The sequence below is a fragment of the Lygodium microphyllum genome, chromosome 1, assembly GCF_053477565.2.
Source record: "Lygodium microphyllum isolate KBCC chromosome 1, Lygodium_microphyllum_v1.1.10, whole genome shotgun sequence".
NCBI classification, from domain to species: domain Eukaryota; kingdom Viridiplantae; phylum Streptophyta; class Polypodiopsida; order Schizaeales; family Lygodiaceae; genus Lygodium; species Lygodium microphyllum.
Genome location: NC_141135.1, coordinates 175,602,418 through 175,625,009, shown reverse-complemented (window position 1 = coordinate 175,625,009; position 22,592 = coordinate 175,602,418). Strand labels below are relative to the sequence as shown.

General features: G+C 41.7%; 1 protein-coding gene across 1 annotated transcript; it reads right to left on the bottom strand.

Annotated features, from left to right (window-relative positions):
- Positions 1 to 11,624: 11,624 nt before the first annotated feature.
- On the bottom strand, positions 11,625 to 15,566 carry LOC148041998 (jasmonoyl--L-amino acid synthetase JAR1-like). The gene is made up of 4 exons (XM_087688959.1): positions 14,947 to 15,566; positions 14,592 to 14,693; positions 13,181 to 13,992; positions 11,625 to 12,343 (listed from the first exon to the last, which is right to left on the bottom strand). Exons 1-4 carry the CDS (start codon positions 15,450 to 15,452, stop codon positions 11,709 to 11,711), a joined length of 2,055 nt encoding a protein of 684 aa, XP_087545085.1. The 5' UTR covers positions 15,453 to 15,566; the 3' UTR covers positions 11,625 to 11,708.
- Between the last annotated feature and the right edge of the window lie 7,026 nt (positions 15,567 to 22,592).

Genomic DNA, 22,592 nt, shown 5'->3' with positions numbered 1-22,592 from the left:
TGAAGGTTCGTAGGTTTCTTAGAGCTTGTGTGTTTTATCTTATTTAGATTTCTCACTTTGCTCATATTGTAGATGATCTTTATCAGGTCTTGAGAAAAGGACAACGTTTTTCTTGGGAGATAAAACATACTAAAGCCATGCAAAAACTAAAGAAATTATTGAGAGTTGCTACGACTCTTCGAAATGCAAATTATGAGTGCGGAAGACCTATTTGCTTACTGTTGATACTAGTCCTATTGGCATTGCATGGGCTGTTGGCCAAGATGATGAAGATGGGAATAGGTATTCTATTCGGTTAGGGGAAAAAGTTCTAAATGAGCAACAATGAAGGTATCCTCAAGTTAAAAGAGAGCCCTTTAGAGTTGCCACAGCTCTCAAGAATGACAGAGAGTACTTCATTGGAGTTGCTGTGGTGGCTGAGACTGATTTTTTACCTCTTCTAGGTATGATCATAAGTTGTTCTACTCTAGATATTGCCATGCTTAAGTGGATTGGGTACATAAAATCCATGATTCCTAAGTTCACGCATATAGCAAGTAAAGACAACCCAATAGCTGATATACTTTCAGGAGTAAGATATGATGATATGGATTTTTCTTATATTCACGATGCTAATGATGGGGAAAATATTTCATCCATACATGCTGATCATATTTGTCATGCGATTGCTTTGGAAAGCTTTGATGAGACTTTGTATTCAGGAGAGTATTTGCAAATTGGTCATTATTTGACTACTATATACTGATGGAGACTTCAAGAAGATTAGAAGAAAAGCTTATGGTTTTTTCTTGTGAAGTGGGTCACTTAGGAAGCATCCATGAAAGCGAGGAGGTTAGCCATTGAGAATTGTTTGTGATAAAGCTTCATAGGTGTGTATCATGAAAGAATTCCATGAAAGTCTTTGGGCTGGGCATCGAGCTATTTGGGCGACCTATAAGAAGATCAAAGAGCACTATTGGTGGAGAGTAATGTATAGAGATATCTCATAGTTTGGTTAGATGTGTGCTGATTGTTGGTTGTTCTCTTCAGTGAGGCATAGAGATGAGCTTCATCCTACATAATCGCTATGTATTTATTACAAGTGGTTCTTGATTTGATTACTATGCCTGTTGGTTTATTGCAAATGCATTATATTGCTTTGGCACGAGAAGATCTCACAAATCAAGTGGAAGGAAGAGCATTACAAACAAAGTCTACATATGTGGTTTGTAAGTTTCTATTGGAGGATGTTATTTGCAGGTATGGATGTATTGGAAAAGTTACTGAAGATAGAGGTGAGTTGGATGCTGATGAGGCTAGGGAGTTTTACCATGGCAGCAAGAAGACATGTCTAGAGAAGATATTTGGACTCTTCGTATTTGTCACACCCGAAGATATTGAGAGAGCAATTCAAAAGCTCAAAGAGGCTAGAATTCACAACAAAGGCCACTTCGATAGTAGACACAGATTAAGGCCTAAAGAGATTAAAGAGGGAGATTGGGTGTTGGTCTATGATAGCGGTCTAGATGATTAGTATAGTGCTATCCGCAAAGTTTCCAAATGATGGTTTGGGCCTTATTTAGTGCAACATGTCCATGACAATGTTGTATATTCCTTAGCATAACTTGATGGTATGGCCTTCCAGATTCTGATTGCGGGGAAGAGAATCAAACAGATCAAGAGAAGAGATGCTACAGCCTTAGTCGAGGAGTTGGATGATGCAAATTACCAAGGACTTGAGCCAAGAGAGCATGTGGACATTGAAGATGCTTTTGCAAAAGATGATGAGATTCTATTGACCATCCAGCGTGGTGGTGATGAGGATGGGTAGTTGTGGCCCATCCGGAGGATGTGCAGCTTGGAGGGGACGAATGTTGTGACACTCTGCATCTACCACTGGAAACGTGAGGGCGGAATTTTTTGCCAAAATTTTGGTCTCTTCAGTTAGTGTCATTATGAGTTTATTTTCCTTGTGTGTATCTTTTATGTTTTGCATCTGCATGACGCACAAGCACATATAGTTAAGCTAGGCACAATTTCTTCAATGCATTCATAATTTTTGTGTGGAAGCATCACTCGATTGATTGCATAAGCATGGATTCTAAATGCAAATTGCATGAGTGATTAGACATGAAGTTCTTTTCTAGAGTATGTTCTTGATAGGGCACAATGCATGGAAAAATGGATCACATGAAGGTTTTCCAGTCTACAAAAGTGCCTTGTGTAATATGGACCGACAATCGATTGAAGCATTCTTCACATGACTATGTGATGTTTACAAGAGGACAAGCTCTGACTCCTCGCCATGTGACATCTCAAGTACATATATTGCCAAATGATGCATTGATCTTGAATGGACAACAAAATTGAGTGGTTGACAAAACATCCTACCCTATTAAGACAGAGAAGCTTTTCACTTATGAGCCATGATCTTTGCATATGTAGGAAGAGTCTCACTATGATTTAGAGATCCAAACCCTTACAGTTAGACATTTCATTTGTCAAAGTTTTACTTGAATTTGTCAAAGAAGGTTGGGGCAGATTTCGTGTAGCAATTAGACTCTGTGAGCATGGTTTTATTACTGTTCTCATCTTGAAGTTGTTCCCCACATGATCCTACACAACTACTGCATCAGGGCGGCATAGATACTATCTTGGGAGAAATGACACAAGATGAATGGAGGATGGATCATTGCATCGAAATTCGATCTTAATGAACAATATTTTCTATTGGAGTGTAAAGTAGGGCTTACTCTTAATAACAATAGCCAAAACATGCATAGGGGAGGACAACAATGCCATGATTGCACGTGCTGGCCTACATGAGGATTTGGAGTTATTAATTCCATCCAACCGAAATTTATGGTACCGGATGCTTGATCACAGAAGGTGGCATTTTATGCAACAATAAAGTGATGAGGTAATTGGTGATGATAAACAAAAACGAAAATAAGGGATGCTTTTAAAGCTTCTGATTAGTGCTCCAAACATGAAAAAAAAAAACAGAACGATAGTAATATTGCCATTCATTTCATGAGCAAGGAAGCTTTTTAGAAGCTTATAGGGTGGTAAACAATTATAAAAGAGGACACAATTAACGAGCCCTAGAGCAGTGGAAGGGCGGGGTAAGCATGGACGAGGGACCTCTGAAAGTCAAATTCTTTATGTCGATGTTGCGACAAAGGGAAATGAGGAAGCGAAAGGGTGGGACAAAGCTGCTATAGAGGGAATGAACAAAAGGACGAAGACAAGGAAGAAGAGACGAAGAAAAAGCTGCAGACGAGGATAGGATGGTAATCACGAGGCTACCAACAAAGCGGAAGGCATCAACGAACATTGGTTGAGGGACAACAGGATAGTGATGTGACAGCGGAGGAGAGCAGTTGCTGTGACGAAGCCAAAGAAAAAGGTGACAAAGCAACAGATGATGACGAAGCTGAAGGAGAAGCCGGGAGAGACGACAACATAAAATAATAGAAGAAGAAGAAGAGTGACAACACAGTAGGCCGACGGAAGAAGTTGTTATGAAGACAAAGCTTTGCATCATTAGCGAAGATGGCAGGCCAAAGGATGAGAAGACAACGGAGTGGGGAGGGCGAGCTATGAAGGTGAAACTAGGAGAGGATCGGCCACCTTACACCTTGACGCATGTGCGGCTCTCTTATGAAAATTATTCTATTGAGAAACCAATGGTAGCAGCAATCTCTGCAAGACTTGAAGCTAGCACTAAGCTCTACAAGGACTGCAGCACTATTGATGCAAAAAGATAGCAGAAAGGCGTAACCTACAAAAAGTCTGGCGTAGTTACCATGACATTAAATGCAAGAGCACCAAAGCTAAATTATCCAAGTCGAAGATCTAGCCCTCCCAAAGTGCCAAGATCTGCATTTCTATTTTGACAAGATCTGCATTTCTATTTTGACAGATGCGACTTTTGGTTTTTGTTTCTCCTTGATACAATTTCTTCTCTTGGATCATGAATGCACACTTTCTTTCCTGACCTAGTGTTCCTTTGAACCTCAAATGACCTCTCTAGGTAGATTGTTTGAGGATTTGGTTCTAGATGGTTGATTTGTATTGAAGCGGAGCTATTTCTTTCTTTTTTCTGCGAGTCCAACTAACCTTGTGGCCTTGCCTTCAATTCAATTCTTTCACTATGGTGATGAAGATGTCTCATAAGTTTGAATTTAAGATGCCTCCAAACTGAAAATACTCCAAAATTTGGTCTTCAAGTATCCACTGTCAAGGTTAAATGCCGTGTGAGAAGTCTTGATCCGTTGAGCATAATTACAAAGGCAGCTCTCGTAAGAAGGAAAGGCGATCTCTTTGCCTTCAGCTTGCTCCCAATCATTATCAACAACAATCAAAACAACTTCTTTATTATGGTCTTCAATATGTACAACAAGTATACTCCATGAAATTATCTTGATTTGAGTACTCTTGATCCATTATTCTCATCTCCACTACAACAAAAAGGCCCCATAGATGCACTTGTAGACGCAATATTTGAACTGTGTTAAAAAATGTCAGGCGCATTTATTACCGCGTCTACTGTTGCGTCTAAAATTTTGCATCTATAAGCGCGCTTATAGTAAAACCTACACGCACATATAGACGCGCCTATTGACGCGCTCCGTAAATATATAATCACATTTATAAAAAAGTAGATATATTCATATTCTGCGTCTATATACACGTGTAACTGTATGTCTAAAAAGATGTGTACTCTGAAAGTTTTTGACGATAATAGACGCACATTTTTCTTGCAATTTAGACGCGCTGATAGACGCGCAAAATAGAGGCATTAACATCAAATTGTATGCTTAGGGAAAACAGAGAAAGATTATTTTGAAGATTTTTATACTGGAAACAAAACAATGTATGTAGAACAAGAAATGTCATATATATAGATGAAACGTTTTTACATGATGAGTTCTAGTGCTTGTGACCTCAAGCATAGTCATAGTCGCAAGCACTAGCTAAAAGTAATATATATCAAAAATGAAAACTACAAGCCAAGGGGAGGCATGCATGCATGGGGCTCCTTTACATCTCCTGAGAAGAGGCATCATCGTCGGTACCACCATCGGTGTCGGTGCCACTATCGCTGTCGCCACCGCTACTGCTAGTCTCCCCTTCGCTATCCTCAACTGCATCAAGATTAGCCTACACAAGGGATTAAGGTATATAAATACCATTACAAATAATAAATTAGAGTTACCTATACTTTTCATGTAAAAAATAAAACATACCTCTTCTAGTTGTGGAATCCTCATGGCACGATTATATTGCTCCTCCGTGATGAGTCCCTCCTCATAGAGATGCTGCCAAGTGGACACCCGGTTAAGACCTTGATGTTAGCCTACCTCTCTAGGAGTAGGCATCGTACCAATGATATGATACTATAAAACAACTTGAACATACAACGTATTAGAACACACTACATAATGAATTGAAGCAAATTAAAAAATTTCATTTTAAAAAAGAAATCAAATAATACTTACAAACTCAGCCTCCCATGACTCCCTGCCACCCGATCCATAATGCGATGATCCCATGATTGCCATCTGGATACGTTGCGCCTCTGCATGCTGGCGACTTGTCCTTTTCTCTGCTGCTCTCTTCTTGGCCTCTTTCCACTCCCTGTAGTGGAAATTGGGTAGTTGACCATATCTAGGGTGTCCCTGCTCTTCTCTTCGCAGTGAATCCTTGGCGCGCGTCATAAGCTGAGACATCTTGTTATGAAGTGCGTCTCTCACCTTTGACCATCCCCAATCATCTGAGAATCGTGAATTCTCGGGATTAGGATACCTTCTATGTAGTGCCCACAGCACCTCTTGCCACAAACCATTTTTTTGGTGCTTGAAGCGAATCATATAATCTTTATATGTTGCATGCACGACACTCCTCAAGTAGGCTACCACTTCCCTCCCCTCAGGGTTATGCAAGTTACCACCAACATCAGTGGACAGAGTAGTACATTTGTGGAGGCTTACCTCTCTCATTTCCCAGTGAGGGTGATTGAGAGCCACCTCCTAGGCAACCCCCACAAAGCCCTCAACCTCCTCGTCCTCCTACACCATTCTCCCTCCTCCCTCAACAGGCACTACCCTCTATCTCACTCGATGCATGTGCTTCTGCAAATGCACGTGCTTCGGCCCATCCATGTACTTCAATTGATCCATGTGCATCAGCTGATCTGTGTGTATGCATAGTGTGTGGAGTACCTGTTAGTAGAGGTGTACCAAGGTTTGGTGTGCCAAGGTTTGGTGTTTGTGTGGCAATGCTAGGCAAAGATGTGATAGGTGTCCGAGACATGACACTAAAAACCTCCTCTGCAATGGAAGGACCACCAAGATAACTGGTCATCTCCCCCATGAATTACTCCTTGTTCGGAAAACCTCCAAAAAAGCTACTAACACCTATAGAAAACTCTGCTAAGGTGTTGTTCATGCGTTTCAACTCAGGATCAGTGCTGGAAGATCCAGGATTCCACATCCACACAAGCAAAAATCCATTACTACCCTGTGCAAATAAAACATATTACATGCTGCCTCTATACCTGTATTTATAACCGTGTCAGTGAGCGCGTCTATTCCTACGTCTATATATGCGTCGACACTGTAATCTAGACGCGCTGACAAATGTGCACAGTCGGACCATATTTTGCAAACTGTTATAAAAAATGTGCAAAAAAACCTCCATAGATGATAGTCTATAGCATGTAAAGAGAGAGAGAGAGAGAGAGAGAGAGACAAACAGACAAAGAGAAAGCAAAAAACATTGAGAGAGAGAAGAAGAGCTCACCTTCTTTGCTTATTCCGATGGGTGGCGGCTAGGTTGCAAGCTCCTTGTCCTACTTCTCCCTTCCCTTGGTAGGTTGCTTGATTATTCTTCTCTTCCTTGATAATGTTTGCCTCCATGTTATAAGTATCAATGCATTTAGGGAATATGACATATATACCAAATGAAATCATATATGTCCTTATGATTCAGGTGTAATTATGTCATCATCTTCTACTAGTATGGGACATGCTGAGTCAACAAATAGTACATCCTCCAGTGAGGATGAGACATTGATTCTTCACAATCAAGACGCTTGGCTACGACGAAAAATCAAATGTATGTGTGATCGTTGTCGAGGATGTTTTTTTCGAGCACGTCGAATCACAATGTCACACCTCAGCATGTACGGAGAGTGGGACCAAGAAAAAGACCCAATAATTTTTACTACTTTATTTGCACAAATATTATTGGTCTATGTTGTGTCTTCACCATTAAACAAAACCTCTTTTTTTTATTGAGCAGGATGCGGTACCCCATTCTCAAATGGTCCCTCCAGGGCATGGAGAGGCTGCAAAGCGTCGAGGCGAGGAGGCAGAGTCCTCAAGAAGAGTAGAGACTGATGACGATGATAGCAGCCCTTTTCAAATACCCCATCAAGTTTTGGAGGAAGAAATGGCCCCTCTAGGGCGTCAAGAGGCTGGAAGCGTCGACGCGAGGAGGAAAAGTCCTCAAGAAGAGTAGAGACTGATGACGATGATAGCAGCCCTCTTCAAATGCCCCATCAAGTTTTGGAGGAAGAGATTTTGGACAACATGGTGCACAATTTATTTTCCTATGAGGTTTGGGGGGAGGGTGCCACTAGAGAGACAGATGACCCGCTACACATAGCGTCGAAAAATTTATTGTACGAAGGTTGCACCTACTCCGTTCTATGTGTATCTCTCAAGATACTGAACTTACAAACCATTTATGGATGGAGTAATACTAGCTTGAATGCATTATTGAAGTATGTATCATTTGATATTAATTCATAAATGCTTCTAGACAATATTCGTAGTTTGTTAACTCTGTTTGCACAATATATGCAGGTTATTATCACAAATGCTTCCAAATGGAAATAAATTACCAACTAAAAGGGAGCAAGCAAGGCGTTTCTTGACATCTCTTGGAGGTCTCGATTACGTTAAAATCCATGCATGTGTCAATGATTGCATCTTGTTTCGTGGGGATCATGCATCTGCATGACAGTGTCCTATTTGTGGTAAACCACGATACAACTAGGAGATGAAATCAATGGATGTGCCTCGTAAGGTTTTGCTTGAATAAGGTTATCTATGACAATCATAATCGTTTTCTTCCTATTTACCACCCCAAATATGTACCCCCCCACTAATGGAAGAACTCCATAATCTCTGACTATTCAAGATTGGAAGGACACTAGGACACACGCCAATGATCATCCTTCACTCGGTATGAGTCGGTAACTAATATATTGTTTGTGCCTTAGATTCTCTATATTTTTTCGTCTCCCATATTGGATTGAACTCAAGATCAATCACCTGTTGGACCCCATGCATATATTCAAGAATGTTGCCTCTACATTATGGGATCACTTAATCGGGGTTCGTGATTCTGTCAACGTAAGGGAGGATTTATATAGAATTGGACGTATGAGAGGAGCCTGGCCACACATCGGACCCAGAGAAAAGATCGAGTTACCGCGTGCACCTTGGATGTTGTCAAAGATTGAAGAAAAGATGGTGAAGCAGCAAATATGTAGCTTTCGAACTCTCACAGGATATATGAGATGCCTCAAGGGAGCATTCATAAAGAAAAAGAAAAGAGATGTGGAGCAACTATCACGATTGGCACAAAATGATTCAAGTAAGGATTTTCATAGCCATAAATATATTAATTAGTGGAGTAACTATGTAGACTAATTAACAATGTATGAATATTTACATATAGTTCATCCTTCCTACTAGCATATTCCATTGTGTTTTGAAAGATGTGCATGATATCATTTACAAGATGGGTGAGCTCGCGAGGTATGTATACTTTACTTATTTTTTAGTTTACATATTATATACATCACATAGTAAACCCACTTGAATTTATGGACAAAACTAATCAATATCGTTCTGAATTGCATGTTGATAGATTTGTGAGTTTGAAGGAAATCGATCCAAATACCTTGCAAGAGGCTCGAGTATTGTCCATTGAGGTGGTTTGTTTGGTGGAAGAAACTTTTCCTCGCTCCATTTTGACTACTCAAGTACACTTACTCGTACATCTAATTGATGAGATCGCAATTTGTGGGGTAGTTCATGCAAGGTGGATGTTTTTTCTAGAGTGCTTTATGAAAACCCTAAAAGATTTTGTAAGGCAAAATGCATGGCCCGAGGGAAGCATGGCTGAGGGTTGGTTAGTGCAATCATCCCTTGTACAAATCTCTGAATATTTTACTAAAGTGGATCCCTCTTTACCATGACTATGGAAAGATGATGAAGATTTGAGGATGACCTCTATAATACCTCAAGGAAAATGAAGGAGCAAAGTGCTAATGAAAAAGGAACTTCGTAAGTTAAATGTATTTTGTGTGCTTAATAGCGAAGTAATGAGCAAATGGGTGACACTATATAAAGAAGCAAGAGCAAGAAGAGTAAGCGAAGGCCAAGCATTTCGTGCTAGACATGGACGTAATGTCCCATATCCAGAACATTTAAGTGCGCTTCCACGTCATATTGATATTGATTGGCTACATGAAGAAATGGAGAAGATGAAAAAAGAGGAGGCGATGGATATATCACAAGAAAAGTGGGAATAGGCACGAGGTTGCTTATCAAAGGTGAGATATACTTAATATTAAATTATCTTTAGTTATATATGATATAATAATTTCACATGTTTCATCTTTAACTAAATCATTAATATGATCTCAACAATGTACTACTAGTGCACATTGTTCAATGCTATTTGGTGTGAAGGCAAACATTTTCGAACTCAACGTATAGATGATAAGAGAAATACCCAAGATTGTGGTATCCTTGAAAACTTCCAGGATACCAATGGCACCATGGAAGGTTATTGTGGCTTGATCCAAGATATTTTGAAGCTTAACTTTAGGCGATTTTATATATATGTACTAGATGTGAAGTGGTTTAAAAAGAAGTAGTAACAACGGGTGAGCATTGCACAATTAGACGTCATCCAAGTGGTTTTGTAGTGATTGACTCTACAAAATTTCACAAAGGCAAGAATGACACATTCATACTACCTCAACAATGCGAGCAGGTATATTAGAAGCTATTTATTTTCATATATATTACTTCTTGATACATTTTCAAAATACAATAAACATCTAATTGCTTACTTTTTGTTTTTTAAATGCAGGTTGTGTATCACCCAATGGTAAACAATAACCGATGGTGGCACGTCATCCCCATATCTAATAGTTCAAAACCAATATATGGCAATGCTACCGACATAGAGATAGTTGATGACAATCCAACAATCAATGATGATGCACATGATGATGCCATGATCGATGATATACATGATGCAGTGCAAGATGATCCCCGTGAGGATGTTCAAGGAAGTGTAGAAGAGGATAACAATATGGTTGCAGATGATGATGAAGAAATTGAGCATAGCAATACATCTGACAGTGGGATAGACTTATTTGTTTCATTGCCTATTGGTAACGTAGACCTGGAGGTAGATAGTCTAGCAAGGGCCGATCTCATTGAAGATGAGATTGATCATTCATTGTAGCATATATAATTAGCTTTGAAAGATTGGATGTATATTTGTAATACTCAGAAAGAAGTAAAGTTGGTAATGTATTCAAAAAAATACTAGTTGTTAAGATGTCTGGTCATATTTAGGGACTTTATGAGAAATGAAAAATATGTGTGTTTATTTTCGCATCTATAAGTGCGTTTAAAAATACGGGTATATAGATGTGTTTTATATACTAGCGTCAATAGACGCGCTGATAAATGCGCCCGCTATTTCGCGTGTACAGTGCACGTCTATAGGGCCTTTCTCTTGTAGTGCTCACTTAGTGTCCTTGTGATAAGCGACATTCATGAACCCCTGCACGAATCCCATGTGACAACGTCTATCTGTAGTAGACTAGCTTCTAATTCAACAAACTCATTATTTTTATTTGTATGGATTTAGTGTATTAACATATCATAAGCTTCCAATGGTCATGCATCAGAATGACCATTCAGGATATACACATATTTACTAATTTTACATGCATAGATTTGAGCTTAGTAACCATCTTCAGAACCTTGTAATGGTCATGCATAACAATGACCATGAATAAGAATTTCAAATTCTTTAAGAAAGTAACTAGATAATACCACCTAAGAATGAGCTTCTAACTCATTAGAGGATATACTTATGATGCTATGCATCACAACATGGGTTTAACTTTTAAATTTTTTACACATAGAGCAAAAAATCCATAAAGAATTGTGTTACTAATTGTGAAGTCATGATAGCACATTCATGATGAAGACTTTTAAGAAATAATGTTTGTAGTGAAAACTACATTGGTTAACTTGGTCATCATGACAATAACCATGTAAACTAAGTGAGATCAAATTTCTAGGCTTCCTTGAAAGAAAACTAATATTGCACTATGGGTTTGAATGTTCGACACATTGCATACTATACAATGATAAATCTAGTTATGTTAATGGAATGTGGCAAAGCTAAAATGTCTACTTGATGTGTTTTTTAAAAGAAATAAAAGGACATCTTTTGAGACAATACAACGAGGGGTTTTGTATTGTGTTATTGCAGCTCATTTGAGACAATACAATAACCATGTAAACTAAGTGAGATCAAATTTATAGGTTTCCTTGAAACGAAACTAACATTTTAATGTTGGACACATTCCGTACTGTACAATAAGAATTCTAGTTATGTTAATGGAATGTGGCCGAGCTAAAATGTCTACTTGATGTGTTTTTTAGAAGAAATGAAAGGACATCTTTTGAGACAATACAACGAGGGGTTTTGTATTGTGTTATTGCAGCTCCTTTGATTACCATATATTGATCAAGGAGCCTTGAGAAAGTTCCCTGCCGTAGAACACATAACTCTAATGCACCTATGCTCTTCATTCTTCTTGAAGTGACATAGCCAGGTTCAATGAAGGAGCTATCCATTATGGTGGCACATTCATCAAACCAAGTTGATTGGACATTGTGTTCTTGGTTAGGAGTCTTGTTGAATAGTATATTTTGGATATTGTTATGATTATTAAGAGGATAGAGTGGCTTGCGTTGTGAACCTTGGACCTCCCAAAAGATTATATAATGGCCTAGTGCTTCCTTTTGATCAGCATAACTTGAATAATCTAATATATCCATGGTGTGTCCACTTAATGCAGCCAATCTAGTAGCTGCCTTTTTCATCACTATCTTCAAATCCTTTTCAGTGACCTTGTCAATGTTGACACTTAAGATGACATTTCTTCTACGCACATAGCTAAATTGGGGTGATTGGTTGAAGAAGCCGGTCACCTTGAGGACATCACCTAGCCTGTATCGATAGAGACCTATAAAAGCAAGCAGATAAACTAAATGTTAGAGCATGTAATAGAAGCTATATCCAAACACTATGGTCTACGCTAAGATTAATTAAGGTGTGTAGTTGTGCTATGCCGAGAAATCGTGGGATGTTTATCAATAATTAGTGCTAAGAAAGCATACATGTCAACTCTTGGCACTCATTTTGAAAGCATGGGAGCAAGTCTCTATAGAAATGAAATGCATGGGAAGCTATACAAGATGTCACAGTATTGTGTGCTCTTGAGTTCTTTGGGTTGATTTCCTACAACTAGGAACTTCCTAGATCTTTTGAAGCCCCAAAATAGAACTGGCATGATGTGGCACCTTCTCTAGCTTAAGATTTTTTTTTTTGGTTAGACTTCAAGAAAGTCTAACAAGTCATACAACAACACTAACCTCACAAGGGAATGAATTAAAGGTCAAATGTGGAGCGAGGATGGTTCTACAATCTGTTAACATGTTATTTTTTGTCCCACTTGAAAGAAGGAAGACAAATGGGTAGTGTTTGTAAAACAACAATATCTTTTTTTTTGTGTATCGACTACAGTGTTCACGAAAAATCAAGGTCTAATGAACTATGAATTGCCAAAATTTCAATAGAACCTTCAAAATTTAAAGAAAAACTTTTAAAACTTCAGACTTTGTAATCGTTGAGTTATATGAACCTTCAAATTTTGAAATTGTTTAGCTATAAAAATGAGAGTATATTTACATCTAACTATATATTTCAAAAATCCTTTCAAAATTTGAGGTTTTTGTATGTGCTCCCGATAGTGATACCAGAAATGTTCTTTGTGAAGATTGAAAAAGGGGGGCATGTATACCTCCAGTAGTAGTCATGACGATTTCATACTCTTGACCCACTTTGACGTCAGTTAAGCAAACCGGCTCACCGCCCTCGCAACGATGGGGCCTTGACAAAGGTATGAACTCAAAATAAGCCAGGCTGGGGATGACTGTGAAAGAGACGTCGGAAGGGCTCGACGTAGGGTCCAGGTTGACGCCGACCCAGCCCTCCGAGGCACCGTAGTCAGCGCTGACCACGGGAATCTCGGAGCCCGCGAAGTGCCGCAGTCGGTCCACGTAAGGTTCCATGGCTCCCGTGTTGATGGACAGCAGATACTTACACCGTGGCCACAGGCTGCGCACAGCCCCGAGCCAACACGTGTCAGCGCTCTCGGCTCTGGAGCATATCTTGCTGAGACGCGCCGCGAGCTCCGGGTTGGGCACAAGCAAGCCGGATACCGCCACTCTGAGTGACGGATCGGTGACGATGGAAGGGCTGAGCTGACCGCACCTTATGTCGTCGCAGAGGTCTCGCCATTGCCTCTCTAGCGAGCGGAAGGCCTCCAGGAGCGTGTAGGCGAAGATGGCGCTGATGATCTCGACCTGGTGCCTTTGCAGGAGGCCGCACAGCAGGTGGCAGTACATGGCCTGGCGGCAGTCCGATGCCAGCACAACCTCCTTAGGGCTGCATGGTCGCGCCTTGTTGCACATGAGCTGTCGTTGCTTGAATGCGTCGCCTCTTATGAGATGTGTCGTCCCAGTTCCGGCTCTCAGGCCGCCCTCGGTGGTGAAGAACTTGCCGCAGAAGGTGAACTCCAATATGCGTGCATCGGGAGAGAGCGGATACACCCTGGAGAGATGGGGCGATAAGATCCTTAGTAGGGAAATAAATATACATGAAGAAGAGAGCATGAGACCTCACGCGATTGGAGCATTGCTTGTTAAAGGAATTTTCAACTATCTTTTTATGCTGATTCAAAAAGTTCAGCTGACTCCAGCTGGCATTATTGTTTGAAGCTTTGACGAGCAAGACCAACAAGCATTCGTTCAGTATATTTCTGTGGTCGACGTTTATTTTACAAGCAGCGATTTTCTACTCAATCAGCAATTTAAGCTGAGAAATACAAAGTAAATACTTGTTGAGGATATAAGCAGAGCTTAGGGTGAAGAGCTTCAGCTACGAGTAAGACTCAATTGGGGGTCGTGCTCGTCGTAATTATGCACGCCTTCATGTTTACTTACCGCTCTCGCAGTAGGCCGCAGCGATTACTTGAGCTTACTTAATGGGCAGTGCTGATATATCATTACTAGTATTTGTCTAACAAGCCAGCAAATCAAGGTGAGCTGTATTACAGTCGATGTGTCTAATACTAGGCCGAGCTTAGGTATTGCGCGTGGTGCTGGAGCTAAGATAATTACGCATGCCTTCATGTTGGCATCTTTACTTACCGCTCTCTGTAGGCCGCAGCAATACTGGCAACCTCAAGCGTGCCCTTCTTCAAGCCTTCGTAATAGGGGATGTACTTCTCACGGCCATCCGTAGTTCCGGAGCTGCAGTGTAATCAAAGCATACGATTCAGCACGCGCGTAATGCTTATTTCTTAACAAGAAAAATTAGTTGTCGACTTGAGCCATGCAAGAAAAGTTTAAAGAGAACTTTAGCTGAAGAAGTGCATGTTGTATTCTGTCAGAAAAGTGTACAGAGAACTCTATAAGCATAAACGAGTGCATATATAGGATCATATGCTCAGATGCTGAAGAATACCTGCTGAATCTGAGGGCTTACTGCAATAAATAATATTACCTTAGAGACATGGCGTCTATGGCAGCTCCCGTAAGGATCGCCGACCGATCCCCGTTGACGATCCTGTCGATGAAGGGCTTAACGTCTGCATGCGTGACCAGTGGCACCAGGCGCTTGAAGGAGGCCGCGTCGACCTTCTGCCCCGGGCGGAGGCCGCAGTTGCGCAGATACTCGCAGGATACGTTAGCCTCCAGGATTCTCTGCAGGACCCTCTTCTGAACCACCGCTGCATTTCGGGTCATGGCCTCGAAGCGACAGATGGCGGACTCCTTGCTCCTTAAGTTAAGAGATTGATCGCTGGGTAAGTTAGATACAGCAGAAGCAGGAAGCACACTGTTATTCCTATCATGATCGGCCGGCCGCGGGATCTTGCGATGAAGATGCAGGAGCTCGCGGTCACGATCATATGAATGGCCATCATCTGGTTTCATCTTGTTGGTATCGTTAAGGTGGTAACGGACAGCTGGGTCGGATGTAGCGACGTCGGGCACCAGGGGCGCAGGCATTGTTTATGCTGTGAATCAGCGAGATGACACGGAATAGAAAAGCACGTTCTTGGAATTGTAAGACGATGACACAGAACAGGAAGAAGCTCTTTCTTGCAAAGCTGTCTGTGAGCTGGGAGCTGAGACGATGAAGTGAGATCGGAGTGATATGATGTCTCTGATTATATACAAGATCTAGGCTGAGCATATGGCAGCCGTCAGCAGTCCAGCATATGGCAGCCGTCAGCAGTCCATTACGGGCTGCCACTGATCAATAGTGTCAAAACGACCCTCCAATAGTCAGCTCACCGGCCATTTCGTATGATAAACTAGTGCGGCTGCCTGCATCGCCAAAGGGACCCTGCTGGAGAGAGAGAGAGAGAGAGAGAGAGAGAGAGAGAGAGATATGGCTATAGATTAATTACCCATCTCATAGACAATGAGCCGCACTGAGCTGCACTGTGACGCACCGACCTGTTGGCTTCAACGAACGGCAAAGCCCCTGTTGACCTCTTCTTAGTCCGTTGCCTACGGAGAATTCAATCTACTTTTCAATGCCAATAGCTTAATAGGAAAAGGCGGCTCTGCTTTATGAATACGTGGAAAAAAGATGATCATTGGTCTTGTCCATGGGCATTACTTTCCTAGAAATTTTGAGGGAAAGGAGAACTTGTGGGACCAGAGCCAAGGGTGGCTGAACTTTTCCTTACAAATATTCTCAAATTGACGACAATTCGTTTGAAGGGTAATAGATTTGAAACTTTCTCTAAAAGGGTAATATCCTTTTTAACAGTAGCCTTGTAGCAGGAAAAAAGCCACTTTTGTAGCAATCTGGGCCCTCAATAAAAAATCCAAATTCTCAATCAAAGAGAATGATTAAGAGAAAATAGTTTCAAGGAGATGTAATCAACACAAGAGAGTATCAAAATAAGTAGAAAGGCTCTACATAAGCTACGAACTATATATTTTTATGCCCATCCTTAAGACCACTTTCACAAGAGAGGGAGAGGGAGAGGGAGGGGGAGGAAATGAGAGAGGGAGAGAAAGAGAAAGAGAGGGAGAGGGAGGGAGAGTGCATTCTCTCTCTCCCTCTCCCTTTTGCTTATTTAACGTTTAAATCACTTTCTTTTTTGCTTGTTTAGGAGAGGAAATGAGAGAGAAAGAGAGGGAGAGAAAGAGAGGGAGAGGGAGAGGGAGGGGAAGAAAATGAGAGAGGGAGAGAAAGAAAAAGAGAGGGAGAGTGCATTGTCTCTCTCCCTCTCCCTTTTGTTTGTTTAATGTTTAAATCACTTTTTTTTTGCTTGTTTAGGAAATGAGAGAGAAAGAGAGATAGAGAGGGAGAGAGAGAAAGAGAGGGAGAGGGAGAGGGAGGGGAAGGAAATGAGAGAGGGAGAGAAAGAGAAAGAGAGGGAGAGGGAGAGAAAGAGAAAGAGAGAGAGAGGGAGAGCTGCACTCTCCCTCTCCCTTTTGCTTGTTTAATGTTTAAATCACTTTCTTTTTTGCTTGTTTAGGAGAGAAAACGAGAGAGCAAGAGAGAAAGAGAGGGAGAGGGAGAGGGAGAGGGAGAGAAAGAGAAAGAGAAAGAGAGGGAGAGGGAGAGGGAGAGGGAGGGGGAGGAAATGAGAGAGGGAGAGAAAGAGAAAGAGAGGGAGAAGGAGGGAGAGCGCATTCTCTCTCTCCCTCTCCCTTTTGCTTGTTTAATGTTTAAATCACTTTATTTTTTGCTTGTTTAGGAGAGGAAATGAGAGAGAAAGAGAGGGAGAGGGAGAGGGAGGAGAAGGAAATGAGAGAGGGAGAGAAAGAGAAAGAGAGGGAGAGTGCATTGTCTCTCTCCCTCTCCCTTTTGCTTGTTTAATGTTTAAATCACTTTATTTTTTGCTTGTTTAGGAAATGAGAGAGAAAGAGAGATAGAGAGGGAGAGAAAGAGAAAGAGAAAGAGAAAGAGAGGGAGAGGGAGAGAAAGAGAAAGAGAAAGAGAAAGAGAGGGAGAGGGAGAGGGAGGGGAAGGAAATGAGAGAGGGAGAGAAAGAGAACGAGAGGGAGAGGGAGGGGAAGGAAATGAGAGAGGGAGAGAAAGAGAACGAGAGGGAGAGGGTTAGGGTGAGAGAGAGAGTGTGCATTCTCTCTCTCACGACGGGTTTGGTTGTTTGTTGTTTGAATCACTTTCTTTTTTGCTTGTTTAGGAGAGGAAATGAGAGAGAAAGAGAGAAAGAGAGAAAGAGAGAAAGAGAGGGAGAGGGAGAGAGAGGGAGAGAAAGAGAAAGAGAAAGAGAAAGAGAAAGAGAGGGAGAGGGAGAGAAAGAGAAAGAGAGGGAGAGGGAGAGGGAGGGGAAGGAAATGAGAGAGGGAAAGAAAGAGAACGAGAGGGAGAGGGTTAGGGTGAGAGAGAGAGAGTGCATTCTCTCTCTCACGACGGGTTTGGTTGTTTGTTGTTTGAATCACTTTCTTTTTTGCTTGTTTAGGAGAGGAAATGAGAGAGAAAGAGAGAAAGAGAGAAAGAGAGGGAGAGGGAGAGAGAGGGAGAGAAAGAGAGGGAGAGGGAGGGGAAGGAAATTTAAGATAATAGACTTATCGATAATGGTATGCAATGTGCTTTGCCATGGGCCACGTACATTGGTGACTCTTTAAGATGGCTTAAAAATGGTCAATTCCTTTATAATGTCCAAGTAGGGGATCTAATTGTGATATGCATAATTCATTGTTTTTGTATTAACTTTATAGGCATAACAAATTAGAAATCATGCCAACTAGTCAACGGAAGGACTAAAAGAAAATGATACCCTAGCTAATGGTCATTACGGTACTTCATCAAAATGAACCCAAAAGTATTGTTATAGAAGAAGGAACCCTTAAATTGAGTATAGGATATTTTCTCTCAGGTCTTATGACTATGAGTAGAATTGATTGAAATAAATTTTATTACTATAGTTATTAAATTTCATAGATGGCGCGTATTAATTTTAATACGCGATCCTAGGACAAAAAAACCACATTTTTAAGATGCTTTTTGTTGAGACTGATTTATTATTAGACTAAGAGATCCTCAATGATGCTCAAAATGGATTACTTATACTCAAAGCCGAGATATAACAAATAATTATCTATTGGGACAAACAAATCCTTGAGCATGATACAAGGCCGAGATATAACATCGGAAAATCTCTCAACTACTATATACAATGCAAGATTTATGGTCAACTTGCAACTTGACGTACATCTCCATAAAGCTATCCATTTAAGCCTCGTTTGCTGTAATGTAGATAAGATGGAAAACGAAGAAGGTCTTATTGTTCAAGACCACGAGACGTATTTTAATCAGCGTGTCCCATGTCCTTGCTTTCAATGCAAGTTGGCAATTAGACGAAAATGCCGATTGTCTATAGAACACGTACGACGATTTGGCGAGTTTCAATCTAAGATCATTGATTAGGCGATTGCGGATTTTCAGCAAACGGTAATTTGAAGTTAATATTAATCATGCATTGTACTCTCAAGCTAATTGAAAACCATACACAATAAGATTGGGTCTTGTTGGCAAATTTTCTATCTAGGGGGTGTTGTCTCGACCCAAGGGGGAGTGCACCCTTTGCGGCCAATTAGAAGAGTTTGTGGACGTGCAATAGATGGATTGCAGGAGCCAATCCACCACTCGCAAGGCCCATCTATACCGTCAATGCCAGAGGAGACAGACAACCTTCCCGACCTACCTACAATCTTGGAGCCTGAGATGGAGGCAATGATCGATGCATTGATTCCCATGGATATTGAGACATCTGACACGCTTAGAGAGGAAGCATCCATACAATTATATGATGGGTGCCGAGTATCTCGGTTGAAGACATTGCTTGCACTCTTAAGTGTGCAAGCAAAATACGGTTGGAGCGATACGAGTGTGACTGAGTTATTCAGGTACCTTGCACATAGGCTTCATTGATTTTTTTTTAATAGTATTATTGTAAACATTTGTGTTTTTTCAAGGTGTTTTATGATTTTTTTCAGGTTATTGAAATATCATATATTACCACGTGCAAATACCATGCCTAAGTCTCGTGATGATGCACGACATGTTTTACGGAAGCTTGGCATGGACTACAATAACATCCATGCATGTATCAACGACTGCATATTGTTTCGAGATGAATGCGAGACTATGGAGACATGTCCAAAGTGTGGTGCTCACAGGTATCGACAGGACTTGCAAGGGCAAACTATCCCTCAAAAAGTTCTTAAACACTTTCCGCTCATCCCCCACATAAACCACATGTTTCACACGTCTGCCATGGCAAGCTTGACAACGTGGCATGTGCAGAATAGGTCCACGGATGGAGTTCAACGAATATCAGCGGATTCGCGCACATGGAGCCACATTGACTCTACCTTCCCAGGCTTTGCGCGAGAGCCAAGGAATCTTCGGCTCGGTCTCGCCATGGATGGTGTGAACCCATTCGGTCTGCGCTTGACTTCTTACAGTGTGTGGCCTATAGTGCTTGTCAACTACAACATCCCTCCATGGCTTTCTACGAAGAAAGGACATCTCATCCTTAGCTTGCTCGTCCCGGGCCGCTACAAAGTAAAAAATATGGACATGTATCTTCGTCCATTAGTCGATGAGCTTAAGATTTTGTGGGAGGAGGGGGTCACTGTGCAAGATATGAGCAGGCGCGATGGTCGGCGGTCAGCCAACATTCGAGCCATTCTCATGTGGACGATGCATGACTTTCAGGGATTGGGAGAGTGCTCAGGTGAGCAGACCTTTGTTCTCGCTGGTAATATCTATATTTTATTTCATTCAATCAAGTATTCACTAGGTCGTGGCTCGCCTTACGGGTCTGGTTACCTTAGGTTATCATGCATGTCCATTGTGTGGGCCACAGTTAGACTCCCGAAGGTCACAAACCATGAAGAAGATGGTATATCAAGGACACGTCGCTTTCTTGCCGGAGGATCATGAACTCAGGGAAGGTTTTCTTGGACGACCTTGAGCACGTATGAACGCTGCAAGCTGGTATGAGCTGAAAATGGTAAACCCAGAATCACATCCAAATGGAATGCGATGGTTCTCAGTTTTCTACGAGTTGCCATATTGGACCCACTTACAGGTCAACCACTTGTTGGATCCCATGCATATTTTCAAGAATGTGGGCAGCTTGCTATGGGACCACATCACAGGAAAGAGAGACACTATAGGGTCACGAATGGATTTAAAGGAGGTAGGTAAGATGGAGGCGCTTTGGCCTCAGTCGAGTGCTGAAGGGGGAGTGCAGCTTCCTCGCGCTCCCTGGGTTTTGTCTACGAAAGAAGAGCGCATTGTAAAGCAAGTAATCAAGTCTATCCGCACTCCGACGGGTATGATGCATTCTCTCAGGTCCGCATTTTCTAAAGATGACCAAATGTCTGGGCTAAAATCCCATGATTGGCATAAGATATGTCAGGTTTGTGAACAGAATGGATTTTAATTAGCGTGGACATTTTGCAATTTGAAAAGTGGCCATTATTCATAATGCTTTCTCATTTGTGGCAGTTTGTCCTACCGATCGCGATCGCAGGATGCCTTACTCCAGAAATTCGCGGGGCCATTTACAAGTTGTCGACTTTGGTGCAATGGATATCACAGAAAGAGATTAAGACGTCCTCTATTGAATCCGCAAGGCGGGGAGCAGTTGAGATGGTCTGTCTCTTTGAGAAATACCTGCCCACTAGCATGCTCACGATACAAGTTCACCTTCTTGTGCATCTTGTGGACAAAGTGGAGATTGCTACATCTAATTTGAGTGTTTCAATGTACAGTACAAAATATATAGTGCAGCGTGGTTGCGCGGACAACATTTTTGCATGGAGCGTATTGACAAAATGCGCTCCACAATGGACTATGGTGTCATGGCAAGGTTTGAGCAAGAGAGCCAACGACGAGCAACGGATCCGAACACGGTTGTGAATGAGATGGAGTATTTTGGGAACTTGCAAAGTATTATTACGGTAGATTACCGTAGCTTCTCCATGATACTATTCGATGTGCAGTGGTTCAAAGTGGTACTTGGAGGAGCTGGAGCAACAGTTCGACGAGGTCCATCTGGATTTCTCGAAATAGATTCCGAAAAAAAATGGACGGATTTGCGCGATATCTTTGTGTTGCCGGCCCATTGTGAACAGGTGCAAAGAGTCATTTGCTTGCTAATTGTAATACGACATGGTTTATGTCACAATGGTTTGAACTCGCTTTGTAAGTGTTTATGAATAGGTAATCTTCTATCCAAACTCCCGACAACCTCGATGGTGGTATGTTATACCTTCAACTCCTCGAGCTGCGAGAGTATATGATCAAAGCGATGTTCCAGGCATAGATGAAGAAAATATGCAAATAGAGGGGTCGATATTACAAGGGGTGGAGGCCACCGCAAGCTTGGAGCCCGCATCGGCTAACAATGATGGAAATACAGAAGTCCTAGAATTTTTTGAAAACGAGGCAGACTCGTTCTTTTGTGGTGACATGTCTATCGACCTTCCAGTGTATGCAGAGTTGTGTCAGGAGATTAATATGGGACCATAGAATACTTCATTCTTGGAGAATTGTATTACTCAATTCGTTGTTTAGATCTTCCATAAAGGTACATAAGATATGCATTTTAAGAGGGATTTTTCAAAAATGATTTATATTACTGTGCTTTGTATAGTTTAAATTGATTATTCTAACATTATTTTTTATCTGTGCAGGTGACATTTTCAGGATGAGTCGAGGGATGAGCGATGAGGAGTTTCAGGACATGATGGCACGCATGTCTCTAGATCAGCTCGCGAGATTCAGAGAGATGGCAGACCAGGAGCTGTCTCGCTCTTTGTCAGGGCGCTCTGCTAGATCTGCTTCAGTGCGATCAGATGCTTCAGCTTCGAGCAGACGATCTCGATGCTCATGACTTGGGCCAGAGGGAGGGACTGCAGGAGGATCAGGGGGGTGCTACTGTGGAGACACGGACGTGGTGTCTCCGTCTCGTCGTTTAGCTGGAGCTGCGTCACCTCCAGGATTTGTCACACCTGTGGGGACGTCTACTCCAGTTACTCCGGCTTTTGCGCAGCCGTCAGCAGGTGGCATGCCTTTTGGTGGCACTCCTTTTGGTGGCACCCCTTTGAGTGGCACTCCGGGAGAGGGTACCCCCGTCGGTACAC